This window comes from Hippopotamus amphibius, chromosome 16, assembly GCF_030028045.1.
Source record: "Hippopotamus amphibius kiboko isolate mHipAmp2 chromosome 16, mHipAmp2.hap2, whole genome shotgun sequence".
In the NCBI taxonomy this organism is placed as follows: Eukaryota; Metazoa; Chordata; class Mammalia; order Artiodactyla; family Hippopotamidae; genus Hippopotamus; species Hippopotamus amphibius.
The window spans coordinates 27,165,140-27,176,168 of NC_080201.1; the positions used below are offsets into that span (position 1 = coordinate 27,165,140).

The window sequence follows — 11,029 nt, forward strand, 5'->3', positions numbered from 1 at the left end:
TGGTAATCCCTAGTCCAATTATTTTCCTTCTCAGTTATCCCACTTATCCTTCTTTAAGATATGTTCTTAAGCAAGAATTTGTGTGATGCCAGTTTGATCTTTCTTAGTGGTACTAACAAATACAGACTGCCTGAGATCAAGTTAGCAAGCTCTGACAATTATCAGGAAACAGACATGAAGCTGCTACTTCTCATCTCAAAGGGAGGTGGCTATCATGGAACCCAGACAATCAGACTCCAGTGTTTCAGGCTCTAGGTCTTATCAGCTTCATGAGCAAAGCTGGAGCAAGGCTGGTTTGATCACAGGCCACATATAAGGTTTCCCTTTCATCTGGCCTAAGCCAGAGCTATCCTCCAGAAGGTCCTTATGGGAATCTGAATGATTTTCTAGGGAATGAACTATGCTCTAAGAAATGCTATGAAATGTGAGTCCCTATTTGGAGATGGCAATTCTCTAAAACAGTGGGTGACTCTGTAGAACCCTGCTAAGTTATCCATTGATAAGTGGGCACATACACCATGCTCATCAGATAGCTAAGCAAAGCCCATCTGAGTATCAGCCTAAGTACTTTGTAAACCCAACCAGAGCTTCCCCCAGCTCTGGACCCCAACATAATTAGTCATTAGGAAAATATGAATCAAAACCACAATTAGATACCACTTCACATCCACTAGTATGGCAATAAAAAAATACAACAACGAGAGTTGGAGAGGATGTGGAGAAATTGGAACCATCCTGCAATTCTGGTAGGAATGTAAAATGTAGAAACAATCTGGCACTTCCTAAAGGTTAAACATAGAATTATCAAATGACCCAGCAGTTACACTCCTAGGTATATATCCAAGAGAACTGAAAACACATGTCCACACAAAACTTATACACACATGCACATAGCAGGATTATTCATGAGTCAAAAAGTAGAAACAATCCAAATGTCCATCAACTGATGAGTGGAGAAACAAAAGGTGGTATATCCATACAATGGAATATTATTCAGCCATAAAAAGGAATGAAATACTAATACAGGCTACAACATGGATTAATCGTGAAGTGATTGTCTACATTACCCTTTCTACTTAGGCAGTCACTTCCAAATATGGCTGTACTTTGATATCACCTGGGGAGCTTATGCTACTCCCTGAGAATCCTTGAGAGTCGGGTACCTGGACTGTTGTTTGAAATCAATTAGAGTAGATGATCTCTAAAATCCCTTATAGCACTTGGAATTGTATGAAATCTATGATAGTGGGTCACCAACACCCACATTTTTGAAGCAGAGGCAGTAAGAGAACCAAGCCCAATGAATAGCTGTTACTTAGAACAGATCTTCCAATAGGTCCTTCTTTTTTTTTTTATGGAATCTAAAAAAATGGTACTGATGAACCCACTGACAGGGCAAGAATCAAGATGCAGATGTAGAGAACGGACTTGAGGACATGGGGTGGGGGGCGAAGGGGAAGCTGGGACAAAGTGAGAGAGTACCAATAGGTCCTTCTTGAAACCTAAGCTGGTTCTTCTCTAAGACAGCTCTCCACCCCACCCTCACCTCCAAGGTTGCATGAAGATATTCAAAACAGGAATGAACTATGGCTGAAGGGGTGCCATTATGCCTGTGTGGGTTGCTTTAATAAGAAATCACCCCATTTTGCCACTAGAGTTGATGATAACCAGTCCCTCCCTCTATGACAAGGACAAGGTTGGGTAGAATGAAATAATGGACTTCTGACAGTCCCAGGCTTTCTGTTTCTCAGTACCTGTGTACTTAGAAGCTGATTTAAGTTCAGAGCTAATAACGGGGCTGATTTCTTGTTTCCTTGTTTCCCTTAATATTAAAGAACTAAGCTGAATCATGCTCCGGCTACTGACCGGCTGCTGTTCTCGTCTAAAGGCAACTGAAGAGCCGCGAAGGTAATACTATAATTATTTCTCTAGACCTGTTCCACCATTTCCTCCAGTGTACCTGCCCATGGTCCCTCAAAGGACAAATCTTTATGATATATATCATTAGGGGAGGTGACTAAGTAGTATCTACAAGATGAGGGGAAGGGTTGGGGAGAGGATGACCAATTCTACAAGGCAAGTGAACCAGGGAAGAAAAGCATCCTTGGAGGCTTTAGAGAGGGGTTCCCACACCACCTTCTGCCACCCGGCTGTCCCTTTTATGACTGCATTGGGACCACTGCAGGCAGAGCCCCAAACACCAAGGAAGAGTATAATCTTTCTTTAGCCTAAGAACTAACAGTACTTTTAAAGCTTTGGCTCATTTTCCTTTTCCATTTCTAGGTATGCAACCGTCGCCATAGTGGGACTGGACAGCTCAGGCAAGACTCTTCTTGCGGAGGCATTCCAGAGATGTAAGGAACTGAGAGCATTAGATACTGGTTGAGGTCTCCCATGGGTCCCGGTGACCAATGAAATAATCATTCCTTCCTAGCCTTATTTCATGACCCTCAAGTTTCCTCTTTTGAAGGGAAACACTTCCCAACACAGAGACACACAGACACAGATACAGACACACACACTCCTCTCCTCGGGTATTATCAGCCTGTTTATGTCATGTCTGTCATCTGCTCCCTTTACAAGATATCCTAATTGAAGTTCTTCTCACAGTGTCAGGATGAATGAACTCAGACTATGTAAAGCACTGCAGTTGATTAGGAAGGCTGGCATGTTTGAAAGTGTCTGGTTCAGAGCTCAATTAAAGTGGAATTTGGTCTAGAGAAGAGAGACAAGTGTGGGATGATGAAGTTCATTCAATAACTCTTTGTGACAGCTCATATAGAGGGTGGGAGCTTAAGAAACGGTGTCAGTTCAGAGACATGCTAGTTTAATACCAAGTCTCCAGATTGCTACCGTGACATTTCAGGAAGCCATTACACAGAATTGCAGGGAGCTACTTTTCCAGTTGCGAAGCCCCAGCTAACGAAGCCAATCAATCAGAGAGCCCGGCACAGTGGCTGGCATAGGATGCCCTCCACTGATTTTTATTAAATAAAACATGGATTATGATGAGGTGGTTGTTTATACAACCTGGCAGCAATCTACAAAGTAGAGGAAAGGGCCAACGTGACTCCTGTCTCTGGCCGCCTTGAAGCCAGCATCAATGTCTTTGAAATACAGCAAACAGCCTGCTGGCTGATCTTGCCGTCTGTGGTTGTCTCCCCAGTATTCAGTCCACACAGCTGCCCGAAGGACTTAATGCAAACATCTGATCATGGCCCTTTCCTGCTTGAAACCACTCAGTGCCTCCCAGTTGCTGTCCAAATAAAAGTTAAATTGCTTATCCACACACTATGAAGGCCCTCCATGATGTGGTCCCTGATTTCTCCTCCAGCTTCGTTTTCCATGCTCTCCACATAGGCCCCCTGATGCAGCCAAAACAAATGAGTTGCCATTCATCTGCACCACGCCATTCTAGTTCACATGCCCACGTTTTCTGTATATGCTCTCCTGCTACCTAGCATTTCATCCCCTCCATCATCTACCTGCTTCACAAAATGCCTGAAGACACAGCCTAAGCTTGACCTCAGGAAAGTCATCCCTAATGCCCAGTGCCTCCTTCCTCAGCTCCCACTCTATTCTGTGCCTCCCTTGATCATGCACTTATCACAACATCATTGCACAACTGCAAGTCCATCCCCTATACTGTGAGCCCTTGAGGAAAAAGGATGGATCCTTTCAGCTCTGTATCTTCAATCTCTGTACTTTTAGTACCTTCAGGTAGGTACTCATTCATTTACGGAATGAATATTCTCCCCCATTCGATCCTTCTCCTCAGGCTACATGTTGCCTCTTTCCAACTTTTCCCTCTCTCCCCCTCCCCCCACCCTTGGAGTGGCAGCCCCAAGCATATTTTAGCCAGTGGTTCAGCCTGGTATCTCACCTTATCGGCAGCAAACTTGACTCTGCCTCTCCTAATTCTCTGAGGGGCAGACATGGTGAAAAGGTAAGCAGCAGCAAGAAAATCAAGGAGCCAGGATGAATCACAAGATTCCTGATAAAAGTGGGGATAATTTTTAGAACCCAACTCAGCTCCACCCCTAGATTCCCATCCAGTCTGGGTGGGGCCTGGGAATCTATATTTGAAGAACTCCCCAGGCCTTTCTAATGGCTAGGAAGCTTTGGGAAGCACTCATCTGTAATTAGCCCTACGGTATTTTGCCTATGAGAAGAGTGTCTGCTTTCCATGCTAATTCCTAGAGGACAGAGCCTGGAGTCTATTTAATTTGTTACTGTATAACTTGCCTTGTGTTTGGTGAGTAACTTGGGGCTGATTCATAAACCAGTAGGTTTATGGCTGTGACGTCACAGAGACGTTTTTAATGGCTAAGAAGCAAAGTGCCACTGATGTCACATTCTGAAGACTATCTCAGGCCACCCCTGCCCATGCAGGACTGCCAGAGTCAATCTAGTAGGTTCCTCTGTACCCAAAATGCAATCGCTTGCCCCTCCCCCCCAACGCCTGCAAATGGTTATGACAGGTAACAGCCTAGGGAGGAAGTTCCAATCTACAAGTAGTAACTTGTGTGCACATTTGAAGACACCAGCTATAAAACATTTGGGGACATAGGCCATTATTATCAACATCAGTCACTATAACTGTTTTGTCTGCCATGGTCATTCGGGGCAAGGAACCCAAGCATGAGCACAGGTAAGTGCTGTCAGTTCAAAGAACTGGAATGTGTCTACAGACTGTCATGCTGAACCACAGTTCTCGGGGGGCTACGTGAAGGGTGGAATGCCCTGTGGGATTGTATGGTCTGGTCACAGCCTTGAAAGGGCGAACGTATCTGAGTTTGGCATGGCTGCTCAGAGGAGACATAAGAGGATTTCATACTCTCATCCACAGTAACCGGTATGATCAACATTTACTGAATACCTACTGTGTCTAAGGAGATGCAGAGCCCCTCCCTCACAGAGTTTACATCTTAGCTGGGGAGACAGGACATGCACAGAATGAGGGGAAGGACCAGTTTAACATATCATGTGCTCAACAAGAGAAAAGGGGGAGCTGGGCCAGTCAGAGAGGCTTCCTAAAGAAAGTGGTGTCTGAGCTGGGCCTTGAAGAAAGGATGTTCATTCATTCATCAGATTCATTCAACACATATTTATGGAGCACCTGTGTACCAGCTTCTGTGCTCAGCATTGTGAATATAACAGTAAATAACACTGAAGGGGTTCCTATCCTGTCGCAGTTGATAACCCAGATAAATAAATCATAGAATCTATAACACTGTCATATGTGCTGTGATAGTGGTAAGCGCAGGAGAAAGGCACCTTATCTGTCCTGGGGGATGGTGGTGTGAGAGAAAACTTTCTAGAAGAAACAAGATCTAAATTGATATTAGAAAAACAAAACAGGTGTTAATCAAGCAGAGGGTAGTGGAAGAGTGTTCTAACCAGCAGGAATAGCATCTTATGAAGGCTCAAGGCAAGAGAGAGCAAGACCTTCATGTGGAGTTGGGGGTGGAGAGACAAACGAGTCAAGAAGCATAGGAAGAGATTGGGTACGAGGGACCCTGGACACCAGTCAGGGAAGCGATGGATCTGACAGGTTAGGAAGGAAAGGAGTCTGTATTCTATCTTCGGTGCAGTGGGTACTCACAGAAGGTTACTGAGCCAGGAGAGGGTGGCATGAACAAAGTGCCAGTTTAGGAGGATGGATCGGTGAGTGGGAGCAGGATGGCAGGATACCTCCGTAGGATTCCTCAGGGCAGGCTCTAGTCAAGGTTCAGATCATCGTTTAACAAATTCTTTCATCTAACTAGAGTCCCCTGTTTTCTTCTCGCTTCTTTCTTCCCCTATGCATAGTCCTCCCCAGTAGGACAGACAGTTCTGTGAAACCTGAGATGACCACACTCCTGCTGGATAATTATGACGTTTCCATCTACGACCTGAATGGAGACAGGAAGAGCCAAGGAATCTGGCCCAACTACTATGCTCGGGCACATGGGCTGGTTTTTGTTCTGGATTCCAGTAACTTAAGGCGCATTCAGGAAGCGAGGGTCATCTTAACCCGCCTGCTGTCTGATAGAAGAGTTTCCGGGAAACCCATTCTACTGTAAGAGTCTGCTTTTGTGTCCAATTTCCCCTTCCCATCTTATGCCTTTAGAAGAGAAGTAGACAGAGAAAGGGCTAGGGGGTCCCTTTGTCACATCCAGTTAGAGCTCCTCTCCTCTTTGAGTGGCGCAAAGGGGCCCCCCTCTCCTCTGGGGCCTGTTTTTAAGAGCTACTTTCTACCAGGCACTGCCATGGGGGAACCTGTTATCTAACTGTGCAAAGGTAATTTTGAAGGCAAGCATTAAAGGGAAATGGAGAGTAATATCTGGATCTTCCAACACTGCCACCCCCCCCCCAACCCATCCCTCAACTCTTCCTGAAGACTGCCTTCCTAAATTTGCTTCTTTATTCTGGCTTCAGTCTCTGACCCTGAGACGAGGGTAGAAAACCCCTCTTTTGTATATTCAGTGCCATTGGCCTCCTCCCTTGACAGTTATGTAACTCTTATTCCAGGGTAATAATTCAGGTGGCCTGTCAACTCTCACCTCTCTCCCACTCCCTTTTAGCCTTTTTTGTTGCTGGTTAGCACCCCCATCTCAAACATGAACAGAGTTCGGGGGAGGATGTAAAAGCTCCAAATCTGTTCCTATCCCAGTTGGCAATTCTAATTAAAGTTTGAGTGTGTAGTGTGGAAGTGAGACGTGAGACCTGGGGATTATCTCAGGTTCAAATTACTTGTGCTATTCTCTCCTTCATTGAGAGCTGGCTAGAAAAATGTCTGGCTCACCTCACTGGGGATGGCTTAAAAGCTGGCCCCTGCATATATAGCAGCTGTACCAGAATTGGTTGCCCCCCTCTTTCCCTTCTTTTCTTGCCCTTGGCCTCTATCTTAGTTTCACTCTTCCTCTCTCCTTCCCTCCCTCTCTCCAATGCCTGGCTTTAGCCTGGCCAACAAGCAAGACAAGAAAGACGCTCTGCTACCTTGTGATATTGTTAAATATCTGCTGCTGGAAAAGCTAATGAGCAAGAGCAAGTCCATGTGCCGAGTGGTAAGTGTCCAGCCCTCCCCTCCCTTGTCCTCTCAAACAAGGCTGATGCCTCCCTTGGCCCAGTCCGTGATCAGCCTCCTATGCTGGGTATCAGGCAAGGCCTCTCCCTGCCAGGCAACAGCTACAGTGATGATTTCTGACTCAACAGCGATCATAAACATCACGCTTTTATAACACATTCACATCTGTTTTCTCATTAGGCCTGCAAAATAGCTCTTTAAAGTTGGAAGTTTCAATAGCCTCATTTTATGGTTAAGAAAGCAAAGGCTCAGAGACTCTTGAGTGACCTGTCCGAGGTCACACATTCAAGATGTTACCCTTGATTAAAGGATCTTAGCTTTTGTACCTCTCATTTACCTTCTCAGGAGTGAATGCTGAATGTCTCCTAGGAAGTATTAAGAGCTTTGTCAAGCACAGCAGAACTTATGTGTAGCTGAGCTCTTTGGCTGGGGGTGACTGGGACTGTGAACCCCAGGGGTCCCAGCCTCCTGAGCTGAAGCCTACTCTTCTTTTTGTCACAGGAACCCTGTTCAGCCATCAAAAACCTCCAAAGAGGGAACCAACAGCCTATAATTGAAGGCCTGCGCTGGCTGTTATCTGCCATTGGGGATACATATGAAGAGCTGTGTACTCCCCAAGAGCCACCCCCATCGAGAATCCCAGCCTCTAAGGGCACCAGAGGCTTTGGGGAAAGATGCTCATCAGACAGGTACTGAGCTGCCTCTATTAGGTGAACTGATAAGAACATGCAAAAGTCAATCTTCAAAAATAAGCAAGGAGTTCTGGGAGGGGATGGATTCTGTGCAGTGCTGAGTAAGTCTCTCAAGATGAGTTGGCCCAAATGGGGCAAGGGCAGTGACCACAAACATCCCAACACTGTTAGGTACACCCTCCCCTCGGCACAATTGGAGTGGTCACGTCAGTGGGATGAGTTAAGCCATCAGTATCAGAGCATCTCCAAAACAGGGCTTCAACTTCCTGGTTTGTCACATAGAGGAGAAAAGGAGAAAAAGCCCCTTAAGAAGCTTATTGGCAATATTCTATGGATGAATGTCCTGGAGGTACCCCACATTCTCTGCTTCCTGTTCCCCGATGATCCCAATGATAAGGAAAGATGGGAGGGAACAGGAATATGGAAAAGAAGAAGAAAAAGAACAACAGGAGGTGATCAAGATTTTGAGGAATGAAGGGATTAAATGTTCTGTTGTTCTGTTGTCCCTTTAATTTTCCAAAGACATATGGCAGGGATGGAGTGATAGCTGGATTTGATAAAGGAGCTTGCGTCTGTTTTCACTATGGCTTTGTCCTTTCTATCTTCCTCAGCGTTGCTACCAGGATGCAAATGTCCAAAGAAAAAGGACAGCATCTAGAACAACAGTCAATGGCACCTAGGCCTCTAAAGTCAATCCTATACGTAAGTGGCTGATTAAATGTTATTGCCCCAGGGACTCATCCGTGAGCTCTCCGGCACCAACTGACTTTTTTTCCTTCATCTTCCCGCTCTACAGAAAGGAGATATAAGAACAAGACCTAAAAAGAACTTATCAGTAACATTTGCTTTAGACGAACCCATGGAGAAGGGTGAATGTTCTCGGGGGCGATGGTGCATGTAACACCACTAAGCTTCGCTACAATCAGAAAGATGACTTGCGGCCCCCAGCTCCATATGCCAAGGGCAATCTTTTTGAAGGTAATCCTGGATCAGTGGTTAGCAGAGAAGAAAAGATATAAAGGCCTTCCCTCACAATTTATGAAACAGTATTCCTATTTGAGTCCAAAACTCTTTTCTCTTACTATGGTTGGTGGTCAGGAGAAAGAAAAGTAGATGAAGTGCTTGGGGATCACCATCTGGCAGCCCAGTATGATGCCCCAAGACCTTTGTTTGGATGGCTATCGGGTTATCTTTAAGGTTATGATTTCCAGTGGTGGAAGTACACATTGGTACAACCTTTAGGGAGAGTCGTTTAGTTGTCTGTCTCCCTTCTACTCTCCCCTCCTCTCTCTCAATAGATAGATATCGAGAACTTTAAAATTGTGGAAACCCTATGAGCCAATCATCTCATGTCTTGAACTGAAGCCAAAGATAATTACACAAGTACCCACAAAGGATGCTCATGGTTGTTCAATCATAGCATTATGTATAACAGCTAAAAGTTGGAAACAAGCTTAAATGCCTAACCATGGTGAATGGCTAGGCTACATTGTGGTGCACCCACCCAATGGAATACTATGCAGACCTTCAAAGGGCTAATGTTGACTTGTATTTACTGACATGGAAAGTTTTCCACAACCTGATGTTCTGTTAGGGAAAACAGCAAGTGAGAGTACAACATGTAGAGCGTGATGTATATACACATCACGTACGGAATATCTGGAGGGGAATCACCAAACACAAGCAGTGGTTTTCTCTAGGGGTAAGATTCTAGGTGATTTTGAGAAGAGCCGAGGTACCTTCCCTTGGACATTTGTGTTATTGGAAAGTTTTTTAATAATAATATATGATTTCTCCCAGTATACTAATGGCACTAAAAAAAAGCTGTGAGGACTTAAAGGACCATTGTTGCTAATGGCTACTCCATCTCAGTATTCCTTAGCCCCAGTCTCCACAATAGTAAACTGTCAATATTATAATGTTACTTCTGCTCTCCAAAGGATCTGGTCCTTCAGGCTACCCCAGAACCTTGGGTTGTTATCCCTACACAGAGGGCTCTAGACAGGAACACTGAGGAGGAGAGAGGTACTGCTCTGGGAATGGAGAGTTGAGTGGAAGGAATCTGGAAGAAGAGTGGAGGAAGTGTCTTTCTAGATGTCAGAATCTACCCCTAAATCTCTGTCCAAAATTGAAATCCATTTTTCATTTCTATAAGCTCAGAACCAAGGGCAAAGAAGAGAATGGACACCTGGGACACAGAGGAGATGTGACTGGAAGATCCCAGGGAAGAAGCCTTTGGATCCTACAGTTAGTATTCCTTAAGTGGAGGGGAGCGAACAAAAGGGAGAGAAAGTATGAGGCCAGGGCAGAGGGTGGGCACCTAGTGGGGGGAGGGGAATCTACACCCCTTGGAAAGTAGCTAACACCCTCCTGACCTGGAAGGACAGGAAGCCCGGTGCTTAGCTTCACTTGCAGTGACTGCCTATTTTCTTTCTCTTTTTAGACTTTTAACAGAGCGCTAAAGAGAAAAAAGGAGGGAAGTCCAAAGAAACATCGCATATCCCTCCTTTAGCAAATGGTTGCATCTACAGAACCATTACAATTATTCAGTTTTTTAATTTCTGTTTGTGAATACCTCTACAGTCCACCTACAACTCCACCTACTCTAACATAATATCCCTGAGAACTCCCATTGTGCCTGTACATCGACATTCGAGCCATCAAATGAATCTTACCCCCACCAACAGGCTCAAGAACAGTCAGGGGGCATCCGTTTGAGAATGAAGACGACCTTAGCAAAGACGATCAGAGCCCCGACTCTTTGTACCCAGATGCTCCTGATGAAGTTCGTTAGCAACATGTTGTGGGTGACCAATGGCAACGGAGCCTTAGAAGTACAGGGTCAGTTTAGAATTACATTCCCCGCACCCCCCCACCCCAAACCATGTTCTTGGGTGGAAGAGGACTGGCAAAAATAAATAGAATTGTTCTGCTGAGAAGTACGCTTTGCTGAATCATTTTCAGTCAGGCCTCCGAAAATAACTCCGTTTTAAATTCCCGGCCACTGTCTGAGAAGCCTGGCAACAATTCTTTTGCTGTCCCTTCAGGAGTAGCCATTGCTGTCTCTCCTAACACTTAGGTTAGGTATGCAAAAAACTGTATGAGCTTCAACACATTCAACTCTCCATTCCAAGGAGGGCCGTGGTAGTGGTGGTGATCATGAGTCACGATTCCTGTAGCTGTTACTTTCAGTACCACAGCCCCCATTTACCGAGTGCCTTCTGGATGTCAGGCGCAGCACTAAGCTCTTCACATTCATTATCTTATT

General features: G+C 45.2%; 1 protein-coding gene across 1 annotated transcript; it reads left to right on the plus strand.

Moving 5' to 3' along the window:
- The first annotated feature begins 1,849 nt into the window (after positions 1-1,849).
- LOC130838909 (ADP-ribosylation factor-like protein 13A) lies at positions 1,850-8,662 on the plus strand. Its single transcript, XM_057712628.1, has 7 exons — positions 1,850-1,908; positions 2,284-2,354; positions 5,812-6,061; positions 6,944-7,049; positions 7,571-7,758; positions 8,373-8,463; positions 8,558-8,662. Exons 1-7 carry the CDS (start codon positions 1,850-1,852, stop codon positions 8,660-8,662), a joined length of 870 nt encoding a protein of 289 aa, XP_057568611.1.
- The last annotated feature ends 2,367 nt before the right edge of the window (positions 8,663-11,029 follow it).